We start from the raw sequence: 26,711 nt of genomic DNA on the forward strand, positions 1-26,711 counted from the left end.
CACTGCCTTACTGAAGCATTGTAAACATTAAAATTGGAAAAATAATTTTCCAAAATCAAGTGAGCTAAATTGTTTTTGGTTTGAGATGGCAAAAAGACAGAAATGAGGACGTAACCATTTTTTTTTTTACAATGAGATAGATCAGTCACATTTCAAGAAAACCAACAATGAGAGGAGCAAGATTTTTTTTTTATTATTATAAGTATTTTCCTAGCTATCCTGTTAAAAGTAGAAAAATCATTGAAAAAAAAATCAATAACCAAAAAAATATCCGTAAAAACATTCTTTTTTTCTTTGGTTGTTTTGTTTAAAAGTCACCAAGCCTTGTGAGCTGTTAACCTACAAGAAATATGGGAATCAACACTTGGGGACAGGACTCCCATCCCCCAACCCGATTAGACCCACTTGGGACAATGTAGTTGAATCTCTTTTTGATACTCCCCTATCTACTTGACGATGGACTATGTCCTCGGTGGGTGCTCATGGCGTGGTAAGAGTTTTCACCTCGTGTTTACAACAATTGCTCAATGTGCTGACTGCGAGCACAAGAATTTCTTACTTATAGTTATTTGAATTTTGTTTAAATGAAATTAAAATTAATAATAATTTGTGAATAAAAGACAAGACAAAAATCTCAGACAATTCCACTTAAAACTCGTAAGTAAAAAAGATAGAGGGGCTTTTAGTAATATTAGATAGATGAAATGGCATGAATTATTTGTTATAGGTCCTGCAATACCTGCAGACGCAACACATTGACGGTGTCACTACAGTATTGAATTTTATTTAGTATATATATTCTTCTTCAATTCAAAATTGCGCTACTCTAGATACAGATCATCATAATTCAAAACAAACTTTATGGGGAAAATTCTCTTGACATATTTTGAACAACATTTATAACTTGAATGCATCATTATGATCAAAGAAAACATATTATTGGTTATATTTACAATGATTCACAATCGGTTTTCCAAAAAAAAATAGGCCAACTCGGTGGATATGAATATAGCTCTAAAGCAAAAAAAACAACAAAAACTATATACATGTAGATGAAAAAGAAAATGTTCGACTTTTCCAGTTTTGTAATAATGAGAGGCATTTCTGAATTTTTAGGACGTAAACAGTCTCATGCCTTGCTGGATGCACATGTGTTTTTGCTACTATATCGTAAATGCATTGCAGAGAAATTAATTTATGCATGGTGTAACAGATTAATGTATGCATGGTGTAACGTTTAGGTGGGGGTATCGAATGTACCCATGTGGCAACGCACTTTGAAAAAAATTGCGCACTTTGAATTTTTTTTTTTCAAAGTGCGTTATGAAGGTACATCACTTTTTTGTCACCAAGACACTTAACGCACTTCGAGAAAATATGCATAAATGACAAATTCTGGAAATGATTGTTTTAATTTGCTGAGAGTATGATGATTTGTTAATTCTATTATAAATCTCAAATTCCGTCTTTGAGAACGGGGGTGAGGTATGGGTTAACAAATGATACAAAAAAACCAGTTCAATTACCAGTACATCATTTAATAAATTACCGGTAAAGGAAGAAGGTCTCATACCCCTAATCTTTCCTTCCAAAACATATGATATTCAGCAACTTAGTAAATGTATAAGAACAGAAAAAGAAATACACTTTGTTGTACATATCGATAAGTACCGTGAGTGATGTGGAAAAAAAGAGCTGACCAAACAATAATTTTTCCACTGGTATGTTAAAGAATATGGAAGTGTTTCAACAGAAACACTCATTACAATTTCTAATCAAATAGACAACTGTATCCCTGCATGATAAAAATAGGTTAAATTGACAATCATTACAAATAATTAAATAGTAAATTAGCTTCATACAAAAAGAAAAGGAAAAGACAGTTGCTAAGCAATGCAGTTAATTTACGTCATATTTGGATAATTCAAATCCCGGAGTTGTTCAATCTGATTAGATCCGCTACACTAGGCCTAGAGCAGACCAAAGGATCTGATTTTAATCAAACTTCGTAAGAAAAAATTCTAATCGAGAAACTTTTTTGTTCAAAGTACGTTAATATCGACGATATTAACGCACTTAGATATATTTTTTTTCAATGCGCATTGAACTCGTCCCAAAACTAATTACTAACGCACTTTGAAGAAATAAATGTGCGTAATTTTTCAAAGTGCGTTGTAAAACCCCCCTTAAATCCGCCCATAGGATCCCACGCAGTTCCTCCGAGTAAAAAAAAATCAGAAAGGGGCATCTTAGTACTGCACTAACGGGTCTGTAAAGAATATCTATTGCTTATGATCCCAACAGTTCATTATTATTATTATTACAGTTTGGCAGATATGAATGGAATTTTTTATGTTTATTTTCATCGAACAGAATTATCTTTAAAACAGCCTCCCCAGTCAGACTACAATATGCAATTATCCGGAAATATTTCATCCACCTTTCGGTCTTCTTTTTTAGTAATCGCCTATCAAACCACACGTGTCATTGCGTTATTGCGCAAGACTTATAGTGGCAGTGATCTAGATAATTCTGAGCAATTTTATTGAAAGGGTGATTATTCGGACTTAACATTCTACTGAGAAATACAGTTTACATTTTATAGAGAAACGAGAATTATATGTTATTTCATTTTTTAGGTGGAAGCAACTTGCCAGAAAAGTGTTGTCAAAAGTTGGTGAAAACTGAAACGTGAACTAGTGTAGATATGAAGCTCATTCCATGTACCGGTATTCTGATATGCTTCGTAAGTAGATGCACTTATTTTTATTTCATGTTTCATTTTTTGGAAGAAGTGTAGGGGTTGGTGGTTGTGGCGAAGGGTTGGTGAAAGATGAAACCACGTTTCTTGCACCACATTTTTTGACATTTTGTTATATCTACCGGTACTAAGACCGCGGAACATTAACTGGCAAATATACAGCGTACGTCAATTTCACTTGTTGCAGTCAAAAAATTTGAAATGGGCGGGAACAAATTGACACGGACATAGATCTGAGAAAACATTGTATTGAAACTGTACATGCATGTAGTTGTAGGAAATGTATTTTCAATCCTACTCAGCACTTCAAACTTGCTATACATGTTATTTATGTCTCTGGTTAAAGCGATCGAAAACATTATGTTTAGTATCAGCAAATGATTGAAAAAAAATTATTTCACCAAATAAGTATATAATCCGCAAATATAATACGCAAGGCAATTAAGGCATTGTCCGATGACTTCAGAGAATCAGTCCTCACAAGTCTGAAATCAAGTGGGGCCATAGTTGAAACGGGGTTTATTCACAGAGAACAATCAAAGTTCCCATTTATAAGATTAAAATTATATCCAATAATAGAGTATATAAAATGTTTCATATAAGAAGTCATCGGACAATGCTTGCCCTGCATATAAATAATATCTCCGAATTGGTATCTTTTCACAGTCACTGATTTTTTACTTACTGATGAAATTAAATGTTTTTCAACCGGTTTTCTGATACTAATTAAATGTTTTTCCATCGCTTTAAATTATTTAGCTAGTTAGAAATGCTGAGGTGGATTGAAAATACACTACATACATTTCCTATAACTACAGTTTCCATCCAATGTTTTCTCAGACGTCCGTGTCAATTTGTTCCTGCCCATTTCAATGTTTTGACTGTAACAAGTGAAACTGACGTAAGCTGTACATTTCCAATCTTGCCAGTTAATGTTCCGTGGTTTTATACTCTGTCCTTGACGTAAATACGCAGTTTGTCTTAAGATGTCTAAGCAACATATTAGCTTGAAATATTTGATATTCATAAAAACTTCCGGATTCAAACATTTGAATGAAAAATATCTCTTAATTGGCCCCTTTATTGTCAGACTGAACATCATAACTAAAGAAAAAAAAAATCTCGAAGATTTTGATTTGCAAATTTGATTATACTGAATTATTGTGTGAGATAAACTTTATATTTCTGCATGGAAAAAGATGCAGGGTTTTTCAATTATAAATCTCTGTAAGAGATCCCTGTTAATTTCTTTGGGTAAATAGAAGATGTCATGTCAAAAAGAGAATCATGGAGGTCCCCCTTATATTTATATACACATTGTGCTTCCTTGATGTATGGCATATTTTTTCGAAAAAATCATCGAAAATGAAGAGAATAGTAACCTAGCTTGGATAGAGTATAGAGCTGGAGGTATTAGACATTGGGTGTTGTTTAGGATCCTAGCTATTGTATCTTTTCCTTGGAATTGTCTTTATTTTATTTAAAATCTGGATGCTCTATGATGTTAATCGGATAATTGGTACATGTTTGTGTTTCATGTATTGTAAATATATGTTTGAGTTTAATTGTTTTAAAAGACATTTTTATTAGGCTATCAGTTTAAAGAAAATTAGATAAAAAAATATTATGTATAAAAGTTTGGCACTAAAAATCTGTTTTTCACAGGTTGTTGGTTGTTCCATTGGACTGGTTCCTGGGGTACAAAGCAGTGGAGAGACTAATGGGACAGAGACAAAGGCCCATGTGGTCCAAAGAGGGTCTTTTTATTGTATACCAAAGAAGTGTGAGATCAGTAAGTCAAATCACTTTTCAATGCTCAGAATTTTACAAAATTAATGATATTTTGACATAATTAAAATTCACAGAAAATTTATATTTATATATTTATATTTATAATCAGTCTCAAAAATTCAAACTTATTTTTCAACTTGTAGATCACTATTTCATTCTTTGCAATTCAACCGACTCTGCCAAACCTGGGAAAGATGAGTGTGTTCCGTGTGGGAACAATACCTTTAATTTAGACAGAGTAAACACTGGTAATATTAATACCCCTTATCGATTACCGGAGCACCAAATCTGTACAAAACCTGAATGTGATTGTGGCCCAGAAGGTAAGTGCAACAAAAATCTTTGGTTGAAACCTGAAACCATAAAAAAAGAGTTCAGTTCTTTTATAGATTCCGTAGACTTGGAAAACATTGCAGTGTCTTTAATTTCAAGTGTTTGCAATAAAACAAGTTTTCATGAACATTAAGCAGGTCGGGTACACTACCTTATATGGATAGCATTATTGAACATGTGACAATATATTACGTCCAACAGATTCTCCAATCCAGTAAAAGAGACACAGAGCATGATGGTTTACATTGTGTTTACGATTCAACAAATGCACATGGTTTTTGTCTGTTTTATACACAATATTTTATTGGTTGCCGGAATATTCGTACATCTTGATTTTTACTTTTGAAGGTAACAAAGGAAAGATTATGTACTATTAACTTTGTTCCATGCTCACATAGAAGAATACTGTTGTTTCAGTTGATCAATTGTTGCATCAAAAACTGATCAGTATCAACAAACAGATTTTGATAAATAAAAAAACTGTCTGCATAACTGTTTATTGGTGCACTAGAAATAAATACAGGTAACTGTATATTTTAAACATGCATAAATAGCCACTGCAGTAAAAGAAATATACAAATGCAGGAGTGCAAGTTATGTAGCATATAGTACGCATTTTGTACGTTAATTAAGCATCTGATGAGTGTCCCTGCATGAAGAAAATATGAATTCACATTCTACTAATGTTGTCCAAAAAATATGGGGTATTACATGAAAAAATGGTACTCACTGCTTCTAATTCATTAGGACATTACCTCTCTTTTGAACATTTACAATGGGATATATAAAGAAGTTGGCCTCATAAGGCCCCATATGCAGTATTTTTTAAATATGAGCATAGAATTGAAAGACATAATTGTCCATATTTATTTCATAAACTAGCTCTGAAAAATCATTCAAAATGAGTTTCCAATAGGACAGTTCAAAATGGTATATTTTTTCAATACACTTTGTATATACTGAAACTTGTAGTAGCTGGCCCACAATGCCTTGCAACTCATTCATCTGATTGGTTTGTCGATAAAAGGAAACAGATGGCTAATTTAGTATGCAAATTTATGCCGACATCACAAAATCTAGTGGTCTTGACCTGTTAAGCCACTGCGAATAAATTGCATTATTATTGTATAATTATTTTTTCTCAAGCATCGAAGTTGTTAAGACAGTTACTTATCATTATTCCTCTGCTAAAAATCTATGGCTTACAAATTTTATTGTACTAGTTTTTGACTGATGAACCTTATTTCAGAACACATTCTTACATACATGCCAACTTTTGAAAATCTTCATGGGGGATTTTTCGCGAACGACATTTTTCATCTCTACAAATTCGCGACATTTAGTCGTAAAAATATAATTTGTCTTTTTTTGTATGTTATCAGAATTTATTCAATATATCCAAACAAGCTAACAAATATAAAACAAAAAGGTTTATTCTTTAACAACAAATGTAAAACTTTCAACAAGTGTGCTTAAAATTCAGGTCCATGGTGAAAGAATCTGCAGCCAGGAAACATATGCTCTCTTTCTTTGGACAATGGCCTACAAAAAATATGATGCATATATATTATTAAATGCAGTGTTTGTCATAATGTTAATGTTATTATACAAATGGTTTACAATACACTTAACAATTTATTGTACTAACCTTCATCTTTAAAAGATTTTTTCCAATGCAAAACGTTTGCATTCCGACTTCTGATCGACCTGAAGGGTGGATGCATTTACAGATATGCCATTCGCTGTAGCCACCATGGTTAACGCTAAAAATAGTTTAAAGATAGTTACGCTAAGCTTAATTTAATTCTTTAAACAATTTAAAGACTTACAAATTTTAAAGGAATTTTTAATCATAGTTAACTTTAAAGTGAAAATGTTTTTACATACCATCACTCGGAAACATTTAGTGATTTACAAGCGATCGGTGACTGTCAGCATGGTCAGTTGCTTCATTCGTTCTTTATCTATTCAACAATTAACTTCGATCGCCTAGGTCGTTCTCTGCGTGTACAATACATGCCGATTAATTACTATCAACACACGCTCTCAGTAACTCCAATGAACTTCCAAACACATGTTCACACATCCCAAATCACGACATGTGCCACAGGTAAACAGTAATGGCAACCCTAAATCCCGATTTCTGATTGGCTGGCCAAACAGAAGCCGCGCGAGATATAAAATTCGTGTCGGAAATCGGGGTATCTTGTCGTAATATTTACGAAATCGGGATTTCTGTACAATTTACAAATCCCGATCGGGAAATCGGGATCGATGCTTCAAATCGGGAAAATCCCGACTAGATCGGGAAGGTTGGCATGTATGTTCTTACATACAATTGATTTCAAAAGATTCCTTGACATTTTACTACTGATATCATCACTTCACTTGCCTCTTATATTTTTTTAAACTCCATCACCAACCCCTTTAAAGTGAAGTGGAACAGTTTGTTTGTATGTAAAAATTTCAACTCTTGATATTGGTACAAATTTAACGTACTTCAATTTTTGAGGTTTGTAAGCCTGTTGAAGAAAAAGTTTTAGGCAAATAAAGTACCTATATCAGTTGTTAATTGACTGAAGAATTTATTTGTACCAATTATTTCCACAGAATTTGTGTGAAAATAAGGTTATTCAGTCCAAAACTAGCAGTATTTTTTGTGTACCATAAATTGCAGTTTTTTTTACCCATGAGTGGCACTGTAGCTCCCAGGTCGTCCATTGGAATTTTTTCAGACCGGGGGCTACAGACCTGCAGGTAATCAAAATTGATGCTTTGCCTCTCGTTTTATCCAATGATCCACCCCTGGCATTAAGACGTGATCAGACCCTTCGGATCAAGTTACTATTATAATAATTTATATTTATATGGTATAAATTTTCTCTGTTCATATAAAATATTTTTTTAAAAATCATGATAATTTTTAATTAAAAAAGAAATTGATTAATCTGGGAAATCTGTGGAATTAAAACCATGCATTGTCAATGGGATGTACCATCACAACAAATCATGAAATTTGGACATAAAAAAAATGTATAATTTGTGAGTTAGGAACAGAAAAGAAGTGTAATTCATTTCTTTTGCTTTAGGTAGTTAAAAGATACCATTTGTATCATTCTTTAAATAGAGTATTTTAAAATTTTGTCACTTTGTAACAGTAAATCTCACAAATTTGTGATTTTTTTTTTTTAGGTTTCATTGTGAATGAACATGAATGCAATATCAACGGAGCACAGAAGAACTGTATTTGTAATGCAAATAAAGGTTACTGTGGTCATGACTATCGAAAGTGTGTTAAATGGAATGGGGCAGAATCTGATATCCCAGTAGATTGGGGATTGACACCAAATTGTAAGTTTTCTAGAAAATAGAATATATTTAATATTAGTGAAGTTAGAATATATTTAATATTAGTGAAGTGAGTAACTGGTAATTTGGAATTTATGTTAGGAAATACATATGGAATCATTCTTTGAGTATTATGAGGTGATAATTTTGGTCTGGAAGTGGTCAAATCCAATAAAATTGATCACACTCTGACCGAAATTATCATCTCATATAATTCAAGGAATGATTCCTTATTACTTATATAATTATGTATAATTTTCAGCAGTTGTACGATAAAATGTAATATTGACATATTTATGTGATTTTAATTTCTTTTAATTATGCAAACCTCACTTGCACTGGAACAATATGTTAATCAAATTTTTTGGACTGTTAATTACAAAATGGATTCAAAGTGTTTTAACAGACAAAGACACTGAAAAATTTGAATACTTGTTGTTAGATCTTCAACATGTTTAGAATATGGTATAGAAGCAGTTTTATAAGTGTAAATTCAATTAGGATAATTTCAGAACTTACCGTATTTTCCCGACGAATCGTCGATAGCCAAAATTTTAACAAAATCCTACGATACGTCGATTCAGATGACATATGTCGATCTTATCACTTCTAAATGGCGTATAAAACTGCAGTAACATTATCAGTGTATGATGCCACGATGTCCCCGATATTGCTACCAAGTATTATTAATGATTAACATTTAAACAATTATACTTAATAAAGCAATATGCAATAAAGACTCTAAAATCTATCTTAAAATGCAAAATTGACACCTTCTGACAGGCCCGTCTATGGTACTCGGGTGACCGCCAAGGCCTGTAGGCCTCTTGTTTGTTACATATGAGCAATTTTATATGTGTCATGAACAATATGAAATTTGCTGAAATAGACATGGAACGAACATTGTGTTTTTGAGAACAGGCTTTTGCACAAAAAATATAATGTATTTTAATCAAAACTAAAGTGTTTCTGTATCCATTCAGCAAAGACGACCAGTTGTTGACATTGAAGTTTTTTCTTCAGGTCTTTTTTATAGTGTAGAAAAGCATAGAAGGTTAAAGACAAATAATACTGAATTACTGCTCAATAATCTACACAAAAAACTTTTCTTCTTTCGGTAAGCTTTAAACATACATGGAAAAGGAATCTGTATATGGTGTAAGAAAAGTGCTTACTTGGTTTAGCGGGGCTTTCAATGGTGGTGCAGCAGACATGGACAGTGTGTGCTGTTGGTTTTGGGAGACCTTGGGTAAACTTTCCTAGACATGTATGACAATTGTATGGAAGTGTCACAGTCTGTCTGCATGTTGAATTGGATTGCTGCATGTAATGACCTTTAAAATTACAAGTATTACGTAGAAATTTTTCCTCCGACATTATCTGATATATAAAAATTAATGCATGTATTCTAAACATATCATAGTCTTTTCAAACTCCTTTAACAATGCCAATTCAATGCATCTTATGTTGTTAGTGTTGTACATATTCTTCTTGATTTCATGGCCCTATTTTCTGCCAAATATCATTCACGCCAAATATAATATTTTTACATTATAATTGACAAAAATCTTATCTTTTAAAAACATAAGATCCTTTGATCTGCTCACAAAGATCTTGCATGTGTGTGCATGTGCATTGTATAGATTGACTAGATCCCAAAAATAGAAATTTCTGCCCTGGCATAAGAATGAATGCTTCATGCTGTTTTCAAACAACATGTATTGATATGATATTTGAAATAGATACAACATTGCTAAACTGAGATTGCTATATGCCATTTTTTTAAGATTAACCAAAGTGCTGATGATATAAAAACACCTCAGTACACTTTTATATTTTGAATTTATATATATTAAGTGATAATTAAATATTTAATATTAATTTGCGAGTTGTTAGATATTGATTATTGTTCTTGGATGATATTTTAGAAATACTTGTATGATTTTATGCCACATATTTCTTTAATTTTAGGCAGCATCCAGAAGTGTGAGAAGGGGTACTCTAAACCTTACGTAGGATATGGTGCATGTAAAAAATAGTAAGTCATATGAAAATAAATAGTTTTTACTTGATCACTTTTTAGCTTAATAAGACAAAGTCAAAAGGGGGGAGGGGACTAATGTTACACAGAGTTTGACACTAACGGTAGCCCGCTAGCCAGGGACAACTGTAACTTGTGGTCGGGCTACCAAACAAGTTATAAAGGTTGTCCTGTGGGGCTACTGAAATTTTAAATACCATACTACTGTGGAATCATTAAATTTCGTGGGGGCCAATTTTCGTGGATTTTGTTAAATTTTACAAGTTCGTGGGGACGTAATTTCGTGTATTCTGTTAAACCTACCAAGGAAATATGACTTTATTACAATAATTTATTAATTCGTGGAGGATGTTAATTCGTGGATGAGAGGTACCCACGAATTCCATGAAAATTGAGCCACCACGAAATCTAATGATTCCACAGTATCAGTCAAAGCAATGTTTAAATATTTTTAAAAATGTAATATACAAATTCCAAATATTCGCTACAAAGATTTTGAATCATCGGTGCGAGATAACTCGGTCTCTCTACTATGTTTTTGTTCGACCTTGTTTTGGTCCAACTTATCAAAAATCTGGATTATCAAAGTGTTTGAAACGTCAGTAAATTAACAAGCGGTGCACCGATGTAGACAATTGATCTAGGAAAAATATGGCATTGCCTATTGGATCAAGAATATCACCGATGGTTCTACCGCTGTTAACATAACCAGGTGTCAATTTTCTTTAAAGATTTGGCATTATTATGAGTTATAAGTCTTGAGTTAAATCTCTTTATTCGGGAACAACAAATGGAACAGATGAAATCTTGGTAACAGTACTTTTTTTTAAATTAAAAAATTGACAGATAAATATAGGCCTACTTGCCTAAATAAATTTTGTTTCTTCTGTTAAGGTGAAAAAATCATTTTACTTCTTATTGATAAAGTTACAATTTTGCTAAAAAATACAGCCAAAATGCAGCATTTGGCATATTTATTTCCAAAATTTCCCGGGGGTGGCTTCCTGTGCCCCGCCCCCCGCCAGGAGGGGGAAATCCCCTCCCGCACCTACCCCTTTCGTTGCTCTGCAACTCGGCCAGCAGACTTTGGCTGCTGGGCTACAAATTCACGGACAGGGATAGTAAGAATTATAATTTGGTAGCCCTGCAGGCAACCATAGATTTTAAGATAGTGTCTACCCCTGTTACACCCTTGGCATTGGCTTCCAGACCTGGTTCAATTTTTTGGAGCAGGTCCTATATCTGTTTTATTATTGGTCCTATTTTCACTGACTTGGATGCTGAATTTGACCCATAAATTAATTTCCAATGATTGAACAGGTGCCCTTTGATGGCCATATCTAAGTTATTATGGTCATAACTATCTTCACCAAACTTGCATGGATGGTGCATCTTATGATACATGAACTATAGACAGGCTTGATTATGCTGAATCTTAGCCATAGGTTCCATATGCTGGAGGAGGTTAAGGTTTTTGGAGCAGGTGCCCTTTGATGGCCATTCTGAAATATTATTCTATCTTTGCTTAGATTGTGCATCTTATGATACATATATACAACTGATAGGCTTGAATGCTGAATCTGTGGTTTGATGGCTTATTATTTTATTATATCAGATTAAAGTTCCTCAGGCTTTTCTTAGTACTTTGTAAAAATTGTTTGCATAATGGCCATCGGACATATTTTTTTTTTCATATGCATACAGACACTGCTTACGAGATTTTTACTTAAATTAACTAGGTTAAAGAATCACAATAAAATCTGAACAAATATATATATTTTATTGCTAGTGTCAAAAGTTGACCATTCTTCATTTGGTTTTCTATTACTTTCTACACTTTGTGTCCCTAGTACCAACAAATTGACCACTACTCAGCCAACAACACCCTCCACATCCGGAGCCTCTGCCACAGACGTCCAGAATAATTCGAATGAAGTCGACACCAGAAACACCACACTTCCAAGCGTTAACGAAGGTATCTTACATGTTAGATATCCCATGAAGTTTAATCATTGTAGCTCAACTTATCATATGAACTGTTAGAATAATTGACTTGAATCTTACATGTTTTCGTTTTTTTTAGACAAGGATGGTGGTTTGGATCCGAACATTCTTATTATAGTTGTATTATCATTGTGAGTATAGAATTAACAATTTTGATCTTGCCTTAATCTTCCATCTTCTTTTTTTTTGAGGTCACCTGAGTGACTCAGGTGACCTATTGGAATTGATTTTCGTCCGTCGTCGTGCATACCATCATCAGGGAACAATTTTACATTTTTCTCTTCTCTTTAAAAATTGCAAAGCCAATTGTTACCATTTTTGGGGTGAAGCATTTCGATACTAAGAGGAATCTAAATTGTAAAATTCATGGCTCTACCACCCCTGGGACCTCATAGGTGTGGGCCATATATCCAAAAATAATCCCAATTTTCATATTGGGAAAACTAAATGCACAGTTAATGTCCATTTAAACAATAAGATATGCTTTCTTTGGTGATTCATGCAAGATATGAAGGTGGTGACATTGCAGAAAAATTTTATATAACCTGCTTTTGCGGGTTATATACATTTTTCAAAATGTATATAATGTTACAGAATACAGTTAACACATTTATTTAACATATTTATACAGCATTATATTTTATTAGTACAGTAAAACTCGTTTAGTGCGAACACGAAAATAGCCATTTCTCGACTATAGTTTTTTGAGTTCCTGGTAAAATTTCCAACAAATGTTTATGGTTCTAACGAATTGAATTTGGATATAACGAATTTACGGATATAGCGAACTGATTTTGAGTCCCGTAGAGATGAATGATAACAAAATTTAACATATTTATAACAAATTTCTTTATACTAGGTAGTTAAATAAGTTTGCACTACCATTTAATATTTAATTAAGCATTCAATGTTTATATTTATATTTATACCCCCCGCAAACGAAGTTTGGGGGGGTATATAGGAATCACCCCATCCGTCCGTCTGTCCGTCCGTCCGTCCGTCTGTCCGTCTGTCTGTTCGATTCGTGTCCGGTCCATATCTTTCTTATGGAGAAACATTAGAAGTTCTTACTTCACACAACGATTGCTTATGACCTAAGGGTGTGTCATGACCTTGAACCAAGGTCATTCGGGCAAGGTCAAGGTCACTGGCAGAAAAAGTGCAAAATTCGTGTCCGGTCCATATCTTTCTTATGGAGAAACATTAGAAGTTCTTACTTCACACAAAGATTGCTTATGACCTAAGGGTGTGTCATGACCTTGAACCAAGGTCATTCGGGCAAGGTCAAGGTCACTGGCAGAAAAAGTGCAAAATTCGTGTCCGGTCCATATCTTTCTAATGGAGAAACATTGGAAGTTCTTACTTCACACAAAGATTGCTTATGACCTAAGGGTGTGTCATGACCTTGAACCAAGGTCATTCGGACAAGGTCAAGGTCACCAACAGAAAAAGTGCAAAATTTGTATCCGGTCCATATTTTTCTTATGGAGAAACATTGGAAGATTTTACTTCACACAAAGATTGCTTATGACTTAAGGGTGTGTCATGACCTTAACCCAAGGTCATTCGGGCAAGGGCAAGGTCACTGAAAGAAAAAGTGCAAAATTCGTGTCCGGTCCATATCTTTTTAATGGAGAAACATTGGAAGTTCTTACTTCACACAAAGATTGCTTATGACCTAAGGATGTGTCATGACCTTGACCAAAGGTCATTTGGACAAGGTCAAGGTCAATGGCAGAAAAAATGCAAAGTTCTTGTCTGGTCCATATCTTTCTTATGGAGAAACATTGGAAGTTCTCAGTTCACACAAAGATTGCTTATGAGCTAAGGGTTGGTCATGACCTTCACCCAAGGTCATTTGGGCAAGGCCAAGGTCACTTGCAGAAAAGTGTAAAACTCGTGTCCAGTCCATATCTTTCTAATGGACAAGTATTGGAAGTTCTTAATTCACATATAGAATGCTTATAACCTGAGAGTGTGTCATGACCTTGACCAAAGGTCAATTGAGGAAGTTCAAGGTCATTGTTAAAAAAAAAAATCGGTCTCAGTATACCAATAATTCAAAATGTTTATATTAAGTGGCTGCTTGACATGTGGAATTTTGTTTGATTCGAGTCATGTTTGTAAACATAAGGATGCAAATTTCCTCATGCGTTAACAGTTAACTTGAACTAAAATGGAATTTAAAGAATACAAATTGGTTTGTGTACTCGTATAAGCATTAAAAAATAGAGCAGTTGTTATTTATAGAAAATGGACGATGAAATAGATTCATCCAATATTTCTATAATAGAAAAAAAACATGAGTTATGATTTTTTCTTAGCGGGGGGGTATCAATTGTGAGCTTGCTCACAGTACCTCTAGTTTTATACTGATGTTTAATTGTATGAAATATTGTGTATCACCGATAAAAAGCCATTATTTGCGCTCTTAGTCAGGGATATGAAAAATACATGAAACAGCCATATTAACATGTTATTTAATTTAGCTTCCATGACAAAAAATATAGTGCCAGAAACTTTGTGGAGAAAATCTTTTTTATTAAGGAGTATTTATAATTAGGGCCCCGCAAGGGTTTGCGGGTGCCCTATAGTAATCACTCTGTCCGTCCGTCCTTCTGTCTGTCCGTCCGTCTGTCACTCTTCCGTCCACAAATTTCCTGTTTTTTTCTAATAACTTTTTTTATGGTTGCCCAATCAAGTTCAAATTTGGTATGGTAGTTCAGTAGGCAGAAATACATATTTTGATGCTAAGTTTGGTTCTTTATGTCTTCTGGTTTGGAGCTGGGGTGGTGGGGTAGATTCCTAACTATGCATAAGAAGAATGGGCAAAGAGAGATAACTGCTGAGAATGAATGGGCAAAGAGAGATAACTGCTGAGAATGTATGGAAGGCTGTGCAATATTTGTCCTTTGGGATTAATTAACCTTCCACAGGAAGAAAATCCTAAGCTTTATCTTTATCTGTCACATTGAGATTAATTACTGCACTGCCTGTGTCTGCAAATGAACTTTGTTTCGAAGTTAAGGTCAATTTTGAATGATGTGTAGTATTGTGTACATTCTTTGAAATATGGATTTAAAATATGATATTCATATTTTATTTTGGTTAAAATACCGTACACAATGATTTATAATAATTTTATTGAATAGAGGCAAAGCCTAGGTATCATTGCATTGGTATCAATTCTTTGTTTTTTTAACAAATTTTATTTCATCCCATGTTAACCCACTTTATCCCGTGGATATGACTCATTGGATATTTTTTTTGATATCCCACAGTTGTGACTTTACAATGGGATTTGCCTAGGCATAATGAAGTAAAATAATGTAGAGTTTTATAAACAGTGTAAACATTGATTGCGGTGTATAAAACATGGGATAAATAGAATCTCATGATTTGTAGTATAATATGATTTTTATCCAACTTGTATGTTTTATCCCCTCACTAAGGCTCAAGAAAAAAACGCTTTAATTGTTGGATGAAAATCATATCCAACTACAAATCACGAGATCCTATATATTCCAGTTCTTTACATCTTCTGCCAGGCATTTATTTTTCATCATTGTTAATACATGTATAAAGAGGATGGAATTCAAAGTTTTTTTCACTTCTCTATATTAACTTTCATAGCGGGGCCCTTCCTGACTAGTCAGTTTTCTAGTTATAATAATGATCGTTTTTCAAAAGTACATAGTATGTACAGTGATGATTCTTTTCTGATATTAAGTGGAATTCCGCTAATTTGAATCAAAGAATCTGATATTTATAAGTACTCTCCGATATTCCAGGTTTTTTTTTTTTCGATCATTGCCTGTTTTTGTCCCTTTTGAAAAAAAAATTTGATTTGTCCGTGATCTTGTCTGCATCAGCCAGACGTTTGCTTTTATATCCTAGTAAGGTAAATGCAAACATCAGGGTGATTGAGAATTCCTTGTCAACATGATGTCAAACTTGTAGACAAAAGTGTAAATAACACCTGGAAATGGCATTGGCTATCACGACAAGTTGAGGAAAAAATATCAGATAATACTCAGAATACCATTGAAACTGGAAAAGCTAGATGTATTCTGTACAAAAAAACATTAGCTATGGAAAAAGAGGAGGGAAGGCCATTGAACAGCATTTGCTCCAAAAGTTGCATTCTGTAAATAATTGAAAAAAAGTTGTAAGCTTCCATTTTAGTCTCTTATTTAAGGCTATTTTGGGTTTACTAATGCTTAAATTTTGTCAGCGGCAGGGGGCTTCACCCCCCCCCCCAGACACCGCAACCCATGAGGAGTCCTCAAGGCGGCCCCCTCAACCCCCAGCCTATTTCAGTTATTTTAAGTGATTTACAGAATCATCACTATGTATATAGTGAATTCTCTATAGCTATCATCATGAATTCTTTATACGGATATAACGAATTAAGGATATAACATTGAAAATCCATTGGTCCCTTGGACTTCTCTATTACTGAGTTTTACTGTACAAACGATCTGCCGCTCCCAAACTGATCGCTACCTTCATAACTCGAATGAATCAGCAAAGAAAGCATTTTATTGGTTATATTTACATCTTTCTTTTAACAAATTAATGAATTGATCGTGAAAAGTAAGTAAAATTCACTAAATTACTATAAATGTTCATCAATACGTTAATTAGCTTAAAGAAACAGCCAATTGTCTCCTATCGGAATTTGAGTCTGACATCGTCATGATTATTTCTTGCAGTCCATGATTTATCTTAGGTTGCTGTAGGTTTCAACAAACTTATAAACAAGCGTGTAGGTATCAGTCCTGTTTCCATAGAGCTATGAATTAACTATAAGTTTCCATAAACAGAAGGAATCATCCCCGATAGAAGTAAATATATTACTGGAAACCAACTTTTACAAATCGTTACAACTTTATTTCGCAATTTACTTTGCTGATTCGCAACAATTAAAGTTCGTGACCAAGGCTTATCCAGATGAGTACGCAACCATACGACAATGACTGGTTCGTGGCGAGAAATATTTACGATGACTAGGCCCTTGCAAACCTCATGAAAACGTGAACAAAAGTTGGTATACAGTATTTGTTGGGGAAAACACTATGGCTAGAATGTGCATTTTATACTGATATTCACTTGACATGCTGGAATGCTGAATCTGAACCATAGGTTTCAGATGGTAGAGGAGGTGAAAATTTTTAGAGCAGGTAGGGGAGGGGGTGTTCATTACCATATTTTTGAGGCTAAATTTTAAAAATGCTTATATGAGATTCCTTGACAAGTCTTTGTATGAGCTATGTGTACTCAGGTGACCTTTAAGGCCTTGGGAAGGGAATGTCCCTTTTCCTTTCTTCAAATTTTAATAAAAGGAATAGAATAACCATACCGTTTAAACATACGTATATAAATAGAGTTTCCATTTAATTGTGTGGACTTTATGTACAAAGATCAAGGTAGAGAAATCTCAAGATCATTTTTTTTTCAGGGTATCCCTGGCAGTGATTATACTTGTATATTTGGGCATTAAACTTTGCTGCAGGAATAAGTTTGGTAAGAATATCTTAACAATACAATATTGGCTAGATCAATTTGATGAAATCTGGAGAATATATGTAATACATGTACTCTGAAACTTGTGTCTCAAGCCAGTCTTAGGTGTAAGTTTTTGAAAAAAAATTCCTGGTCACTCTATGCATCATATGCATGTTATAATGTGTTATTTTGTGTATATTGTTAACTCACCTGAGCTGAGCTGAGCTTTTCTGATCACATTTTGTTTGTCATCCATCTGTCCATCTGTAAACTTTTCACATTTTCAACATCTTCTCAAGAACTACTAGGCCAATTTCCACCAAACTTGGCACAAATCATCCTTAGGCAAAGGGGATTCAAAGTTGTGAAAATTAAAGGCCACACCCTTTTTCAAGGGGAGATAATTAGAAATTAATGAAAATTTTTGAGAAATTTTCAAAAATCTTCTTCTCAAGAAATATAAAGACAGGAAAGCTGAAACTTGTGTGTAAGCACCCTCAGGTAGTGTAGATTCAAAGTTGTGAAAATCATGACCCCCGGGGGTAGAATGGGGCCACAATGGGGGGGTCAAAGTTTTACATAGGAATATATAGAGTATTTCTTTAAAAATCTTCTTCTCATAAACTGATTAGCCAGGAAAGCTGAAACTTGTGTGTAAGCACCCTCAGGTAGTGTAGATTCAAAGTTGTGAAAATCATGACCCCCGGGGGTAGAATGGGGCCACAATGGGGGGGGGGGGGGGTCAAAGTTTTACATAGGAATATATAGAGTATTTCTTTAAAAATCTTCTTCTCATAAACTGATTAGCCAGGAAAGCTGAAACTTGTGTGGAAGCATCCTCAGGTAGTGTAGATTCAAAGTTGTGAAAATCATGACCTCCGAGGGTAATGGGGGGGGTTTACATAGGAACATATAGAGTAGATCTTTAAAAATCTTCTTCTCATAAACTAATCAGCCAGGAAAACTGAAGCTTGTGTGGAAGCATCCTCAAGTAGTGTAGATTCAAAGTTGTGAAAATCATGACCCCCGGGGATAGGATGGGGCCACAATGGAGGGTCAAAGTTTTACATAGGAATATATAGAGTAAATCTTTAAAAATCTTCTTCTCAAAAACTAATAAGCCAGGAAAGCTGAAACTTGTGTGGAAGCATCTTCAGGTACTGTAGATTCAAAGTTGTGAAAATCATGATCCCTGGAGGTAGGGTGGGGCCAATTTGAGGGGTGTTAAAGTTTTACATAGGAATATATAGAGTAAATCTTTAAAAATCTTCTTCTCAGAAATTAATCAGCCAGATGATTCTTTATAATTGTTAAGACTTTGGCTCCAGGACAATTCTTCGGCCTCACAAGAAGGTTCAGAGTTTGATGTAGCTTTATATCCCATATATAAACAATTGTTAAGGATCTTTTTGAGAACTGCAATACTCAACATGTGATATGACTATAAAATCATCCTGTTAGAAAAGGGACTAATGATTATAAACATAAGAATTTCCAGGGGAAAAATGGATTTTATTTATATACAGGATCTACAGTACATGTATTATTGTACATTGTCCAGATAGTTTGTATTATGACTCCATTAAGCTGATTTTATCATACCTATTGTTCCTCAGGTGAGCGATGTGGCCCATGGGCCTCTTGTTCAGTATAAACTGAAATATCTACTTGTTCATTGGAAATGTTGTTGCCAACATATGAACAAAACTGTTAAGGAAAGAGGGAGACATTACAGTTATTCAAATAATGACAACCACTGCACTGGTAAGGAATATGTCCTGTGAAAACTAAATAAAACAGTGAAATTCATGCAGGCACACATTTTTTAGAATGATTCATCAATGTATAATGTATGCTTTGCTGTTTCGATTGCACAAATGAAAACATATTATACTGTAGATTGTAAGGTAACTGCATGGACTTTAAAAAAATGGATTATTTATTTTTTACCAGAAATAAACTGGTTTGTGGTAGACTAATTTTCACATTCAAGAGACATTTTAGAACTGGTTCACGTTGAGAAATATTGTGTTGACAAGGTTCTCTCAAACCTCAAGAAAAATTTCTCGCACACTAGAAAAAGTTGGTTTACAATATATATTCTAGTAACAACTGAGTGATTAAAAATCTTCTCCTTATCTTTTAAAATTTATTTCAGCTTTAAGTATTATGACTCGATCTATCAATGAAACAAAGCATTACTCAAAGATTTTTTTTTTTAAAACAGACCAATTTATACAAAGATTGAAGAACGCAGTCCTGAATAATGGTGAGGAAGGTGTAAAAATATTCTCGTAGTTTGCTGATAAACTGACTTGCTTTAAATTGTCACTCTTTCAAGAACACCAACATAGCATTTCATCTCTGGGGTTGTTATGGGTATCATATTGATATAATGAATGAATGAATAAATAAAGGGATTTAAACCTTAATAATCTGGTGGAAAACCATCGCAAGTTTTTGAGATGCAAGACATTAACTTGGCCATTTTCAACTTGCCTCACTTATTTACCTGGCATAAAAAAACTGAAAAAAACATGCTGTTTAGAATTTAGGAGAATTCTCGTATAGGAGAATGCACTACATGTTCATGATGTTATTATTATCTTTTGTAAATATCAGATGATGTATTTGTGTGTATTATTTTATCCTCAAGACTTAGTATTATTTCGCAAAATAACATTACAATTTGATATTTTTGGAAGAATTTTAAAAGAATTTATATCAGGGCAATTTTAATGAAACTGTACTTTCTTCTTAGGGTCATAAAACTTTACAGTTTTTCCACTTTACTAATCTCAAGCAACTTTTCAATGATGTCAATTATGTTTTATTTAAGGATCTCTTTTGCAGGTGTGAACGATCAGCTCAATATACCAGAGGAACAGAATGTCAATGCTGAACCCTCAGAGGACACCAGTATGGTCTAGTTGGGACAGTTTGCTGCAAGGAAATAAGGTACTCCAAGAAAAGAGCTTAATGGTACTCTGAAAGAGCTACATGTAGGTTAATACTGTGCAATCATTATAATTAGTGGTGGCTCAATTTTCGTGGTTTTCGTGGGTAGCCCTTGCCCATGAATTTACATCCTTAACGAAAACTAATTATAAAGGATTTAGTTTACCCTCTGAAACTAAAACCTTACTGGCACTGTACCAGTTATCGGCTATAATTTTACGTTTTCTTTTCGTGTTTCCTTATTTCTTGATATATGTGAATAAAACTTGACATATTTTAAATAGTGAACTCCTAATTTATCAGTCTGTTAGATTATATCATAATTTAGAACTCAAACATTTTGTTTTTGTGCTATTTAGCACGCTCCGAATTTGCCGAGTTTTTACGATTTACTGTACCAGTTATCGGCTTCGTGATAATAACACAGTAAAATCCCTTTCCATGTTGATTTTATATTCTGCAAAGTATAAATTGAATTATGTCCCTTGTGGGGTCAGCCTATAGGTCGTATGGGTTACTATACATAAACAAAACTCATAAAATTATCCGTTTATCATCATACGGTAATACATAAAAACGTATGCTGTTCAATACACAGGCACGTAGCATCGATTTTGAAAGTGGGGGGGCCAGACCAATCCAAAAAATCTTGACAAGCAAAAAAGAAAAAAGAAAAAAAAGGGAAATAAGACTTTCCCAAAATCTTAATCCGGGGGGGGGGGGGGGGGGGGGGGGGGAGATATAGTATATAACTTCAATTTCAATCCTTATTTCTTATTTTCATATCAATTTTTTACATCCTCCAAAAAAGGTGGGGGGCCAACTCCGTGATAATTCCATTTTTTATATGTAATTTAAAAAAATTAGTTGGTGTGAGAAAAAGTGGGTGGCAGGCCCCCCCTGGCCCCCCCTGATGCTACGTGCCTGATACATAATTGTGCAATCAGGCGTTCAACTGCACCATGAATCTCTCAGAATTATATATATTATACGTGTATTACAGTGAATTTCTTTTGTTTAGAAATTTTATATGTATTGATATTATTTGTCAAATCAAAGAAGGGGATATAATAACGTATCACAAAGAGGTCATATTCTATTTTTAACTTATAATGTTACTTTCCCCATAGCTGAAAGTGCAAAGATGTAAATCAGCGGTAAACAATGATCGTTAAAGCTCATGTTTAAAACATATTCAAGAATTGAAAAATCTCAGATAGTCGCATGCTATAAACCCGATTAGGAATATTATTTTGTTGTTTGTATTGAGTAAAACATGCTCTGTGGACGAGCTTGTGGTTGTCTGAAAAATGATGGGTTTTGTTGAGGAAGCATTGGACAATGAAGTTTTTATTCTTAAATGGAAATGTATTTGACTGCATTATTTTTCCCATTAACCATGCATAGTGGTAGGAGATGCATTCTTACACCAAAACCAAGTGAAAGCCTTCTCTGCCTGGGGAGGAGTGTGGGGGGGGGGGGGGGGGGCATGCACTTCAGCAAGTAGCTAGGACTCTTTAGATGTTTGATACACGTACACAAAATGAATCTTTCCTAAAACTACCTAACTTTCATCAGGAAATATGACAGAGTTGCAATAATTATTCACTGTAATTTTCTTCTCTCTTAACATCAGGCAACACACATTTTCCTGTTGATCGCAGAAACAACCATTTTTCCCCACTGAACAACATGTCGATCATGCAAAAATCTTTGAACTGTCCATGGGTGAACAGAGTTATTAGCATCTCTGCTTTCATTAAGTTTACTAGAAATGTCCTTTCAAACCCTTCTTCAACTAGTTTTTGTAAGTCTTATTATCCCAGTTATGATCATGTTTTGACAGCTTTCAAAGAATTTGAGGTCTTTTCTTTTTGATGTTTTCATCTCACTACCGGGGTAGTTGACAAATATTTTTTCAAAATAAATCTGTCAACTCAGCATATAATTAGAATTATTCCCCATTCCACCATTCTGTATGTAAAAATTCACAAATATTTTTGTCATAGCCCTGTACATGTACCGGTAGCTATTTTTCTAAAATATGATGGTTCTATGAGCTTTGGCTCTTTATAATGTGTAATCATAGTCATCATAACTGCATTAAAAATTCATGCATGAAATTTTCATAGATTTTTCCAACAGGACCATCTTCATGAAATTAGCAAATAATTTGCTCTTCAATGTATGCATCTATTTGAACTTGCTAAATTGAAATAGATGCATCATTTCTACATCGAAGAATATAATATAACTTGCACTTCAAAGGGATCAAATTTTGTTCAAACTCTATAGCCTTCTGCTATTAATTAAAGAAAATATTGAAAATTAAAATTGTTTCATGTTGATGATTCCTGAAAACTTTATGTCTTGCTAGCTCAATATCTTAAATGTACTCTTATTATTACATTATGTGTGTACATTTCATAAAGTGCAGTTTGTATAATTTTTCTTTTGTAGGAATCTTAAGTTTGAGACATGTGAAAAAAGAGGGGACTGGAGGAAGAAAACCAAAAACAATAAATAAAAATAATATGGACTGGAGGAGAAAACCAAAAACAATAAATAAAAATAATATGGACTGGAGAAGAAAACCAAAAACAATTAAAAAAAAAAAAAAAAAAGTTTTTTAATTATATACAGTCAAACTTCGTTATTTCGAACTAGATGGGACTGTTTGAAAACTTCGAGATATACGAGTATTTGAGATAGCAAGTAAAATACTTAAAAAATAAGTGGCTGAAACTTGTATTCGAGATATCGGTGTTCAAGATATCGAAGTTCAACTGTGTATACACACACACATATCATGCGTGTAGTGGAATCAAAATAATGAATTAATGGAGACCTGGTTTAAAATATACATATATATTTACCAATATACTGGCTATTGTTTGTGCATGTATTATGAAATTTTTATTTCCTTAAGGAAGGAGTCTTTTTATTATCAAACATACTTCTTATAATAAGAAATGCATGAAATTTTGACACAGTCAAACGGATCATATTACTTAATGATTCTATCAGTTTAATTAAATTTGACCTTTTTGTTTTTGGATAAAGGTCAGGTCAAGGTCATTACCTTTTTCCTCAACCTAAAGAGTGATAAAAATAAGTGTAGTTCTTTATAGTTCTGTAGACATTTGTTTAAGATTTGAAGATTCAAATCTTCAATGAAATCATAGACCATGAGAGTGTCTATCAGCTAATACTACTAAATTGGAATAAATATTTATACTAAAATTGATATTGCTTAGCCCGCATTTCCTCTAATTTTCTTAAATTTTAAAGAAATTTTGATTATTTTTTTATGCTCCCAATAATAAAATATTTCTAATTTTTATGTATTATGAAGACTTTATATAAAGATATAAATTGACAGAAAAGCTAATATATTGACCGTTTCATAAGAGAGAAAAACTGTTTTTAGTGATTTTTTCACAAAAATCAATGTTTAGAATGGGCGCTTTAAAAAGCTTATAAAAATGTTATTTGATAGGCAAATCATATTTTAAAAACATATTCTGAAACCCAAGTATCATATTATTAGTTCACATTAGTAAACAAATCCAACATTATTGTTATTGTTTTTAAAATGCTAAAACAGACTCATTATATATATATAATCTGCAGCAATTCTGAATTGCGCAACGTGATATTTTCCTACGCCAATATTACGCCAAAAATATAATCCTTGTTCCATTCTAAACATTGATTACATTTTTCTATGCCAAGTTGTATGATAGTAAAAAAGAAAGAAAAATATACTATTTTAATTTCCTTTCATCTTGATTTAATGAACAATCAAATTTACGTTTGACAAGTCGAAAACCAGAAAAGACTCCTTCCTTAAAATTTGATCCCAACAAACTTAAGAGGGCTTGATGGTTGGCAATCAATTAAGTTACTTACCTTAGATTTTCAAATGGGATGTTTTTGTCATACATTATTTTAAAGTAAGAAAAAGTCCAAATATTTAAACTTAAATTTAGAATTTGAACATTTTCCTTTATCTTTCTTCAGAGATCTTCATCTGGATGAGATTAATATTATCTATAAATGGCCTTGGACCATCCAGCCCCCTTAATTGTAAATTTTGTTGTTTCTCCTTATGGCGGCCTTTTAATTAAGTATCTTAATTATCACAAACACAGAGGTGCTGATTATTTTCTGGTCTGTGTTTAAATAGTCATTTGCTCTGGTCAGTTTATGAGGATTATTAAATAAACGTATATGTATATATAAATATTGAACAAAAAAAGCTAGTTTGACAGTTTTTTGACAGGTTATTTTGCTTGCTCAGCAATAAACATGCATATTATTTAGGAAGGTTGTGTAACTTAGGTTCAGTAAATTTTTGTGGAAAAGTGTTGAAATTGTACATTTGAATGCTACTGGTACATGGGAAGTTTTTTTTAATTGTTACAGTTCAAACTTTTAAAAGTTATATTTTAAACATTGTTGAATACACGTACAAATGTATTATTTACCTAGCAAAATCAGACATGGAATGAATTTTTTTATAGTAATATTCTTGGTGGTCAATAAATTGTTGAAAAGCTATGCAAAACAGGTTTAAATCTCTGTATGGGTCCCGGTGAGATGCATGTTTGTTGATAGCTTTAAAAAGCAGTATTTAGAACTTAGTCCCAAAGTTAAGTTATTTGAAAGTATTTACAATGGTACATTTAATGTTCATTATGTGACAATACAGAATTCCAAAGTTGATTTTTGTGAGGAGTTTTTTTTTTATAATTATACATGCATATATATTTATTCATAGACATGTGATTGAGAATTCAATGCTCATAACAATCATTCCTTTTAGGTGTAATTTTACATGTGTGAGGGCAAAGCAAATTATTTTAGGTGCGTCTTACTTAAATCATGATGCCATTTCTTGTCCTAATGATATGTTTAAATACCATTAGTCACAAGACCATGCAATATACATGTAGCAATCGATGCAAGTTAAAAAATCACTCTATGTATATTTTTGTTGAGGTTTAATTATTAAAAGAATGGATATCAAATTATTGAAATGCAAGTGGTAATTAATTTTCAAAATTGCAACCTTGTGCCATTTTTTAAAAATTTTCTGTACAAATTTTTTGGAAAAGAAGAATATTTTTAAAAATGTTCACTACTATTGTATAAAAAATTATGTTTGTTGATAGATCTGTTTGTGTAGATTTATTGAAAGTATGTGCCATAAAAATGAGTTCCCCATGGTGCTCAAATTTTTATCTATTTATTGATGGAGTGTACTGTGAATACATCGGAACCGTTCATTGTTTTTTTAAACATGTATGTTAATTGTTATTAAGCTGTATGTCTTTCAATTGGTAATGATCTTGATCTGGGTTTTAGTCCCAGAAAGCTAGCTGCCAGGTACTGTTTAAATACCGGTGAATGTTACTGTGCATGTTAAGTCAAATAATTAAACTATATATACCAGCTAATATGTCTCATACTGAACAATACTGAATATCATATTGTTAAGATTTACATTTTGCATATCTTAGATAGACTTAAGTATTTCATGCAGGTACTTTTTCAATACTGTAAGATAAAAGTTTTAGCACAATTTTCTATTGCAAGTACATGCTATACTTACAGAAGTGTTATGATTAAAATCAATAATTTAGATAAATTTGAAGATAAATAGGACGTACGTAATCTCCCAAAAAACATGTAGATGTATACATGTATTATTGTGATAATTTTTATTGCATGTGCTGGTAATATACTGATTAAACCTTTATTTAATGATTGAGCATATGATATACATGTAGGTATATTGTGATATTACAGAATACTCGGTTCTGTAGAAGAACATACTGCTGCACTTGTTGTACTCAATACATGTATTGACAATTTTATTGTTCTAGAATCTCATTTTTGTGTATTTTTATATACATGTACTGACCAGTGATATTAAAAGGCCATTATTATTAAATTAAGATA

At 33.1% G+C, this 26,711-nt stretch overlaps 1 protein-coding gene and 1 long non-coding RNA gene across 3 annotated transcripts; one reads left to right on the forward strand and one right to left on the reverse strand.

Annotated features, from left to right (window-relative positions):
- Positions 1 to 2,703: 2,703 nt before the first annotated feature.
- On the forward strand, positions 2,704 to 26,711 carry LOC128175647 (uncharacterized). Of its 2 annotated transcripts, XM_052841439.1 has the most exons (11): positions 2,704 to 2,746; positions 4,427 to 4,553; positions 4,696 to 4,875; positions 8,078 to 8,236; positions 10,205 to 10,271; positions 12,125 to 12,249; positions 12,358 to 12,409; positions 17,740 to 17,804; positions 20,014 to 20,055; positions 20,640 to 20,744; positions 23,205 to 26,711. In XM_052841439.1, exons 1-10 carry the CDS (start codon positions 2,708 to 2,710, stop codon positions 20,714 to 20,716), a joined length of 933 nt encoding a protein of 310 aa, XP_052697399.1. In that variant the 5' UTR covers positions 2,704 to 2,707; the 3' UTR covers positions 20,717 to 20,744; positions 23,205 to 26,711. The 2 variants fall into 2 exon arrangements, with proteins under 2 accessions (XP_052697399.1, XP_052697400.1); XM_052841440.1 differs by lacking the exon at positions 20,014 to 20,055.
- LOC128175649 (uncharacterized) lies at positions 6,167 to 7,207 on the reverse strand. The gene is made up of 3 exons (XR_008242704.1): positions 6,773 to 7,207; positions 6,534 to 6,648; positions 6,167 to 6,427 (listed from the first exon to the last, which is right to left on the reverse strand). It is a non-coding gene; the product is annotated as an uncharacterized LOC128175649 (long non-coding RNA).

Source organism: Crassostrea angulata, chromosome 3, assembly GCF_025612915.1.
Source record: "Crassostrea angulata isolate pt1a10 chromosome 3, ASM2561291v2, whole genome shotgun sequence".
In the NCBI taxonomy this organism is placed as follows: Eukaryota; Metazoa; Mollusca; class Bivalvia; order Ostreida; family Ostreidae; genus Magallana; species Magallana angulata.

Coding starts and splice junctions, on each gene's coding strand:
- LOC128175647 (XM_052841439.1), top strand. CDS start 2,708: ATGAAGCTCATTCCATGTACCGGTATTCTGATATGCTTC. Junction 8,237..10,204: donor TTGGGGATTGACACCAAATT/GTAAGTTTTCTA, acceptor CTTTAATTTTAG/GCAGCATCCAGAAGTGTGAG. Junction 20,056..20,639: donor GAACGCAGTCCTGAATAATG/GTGAGGAAGGTG, acceptor TCTCTTTTGCAG/GTGTGAACGATCAGCTCAAT.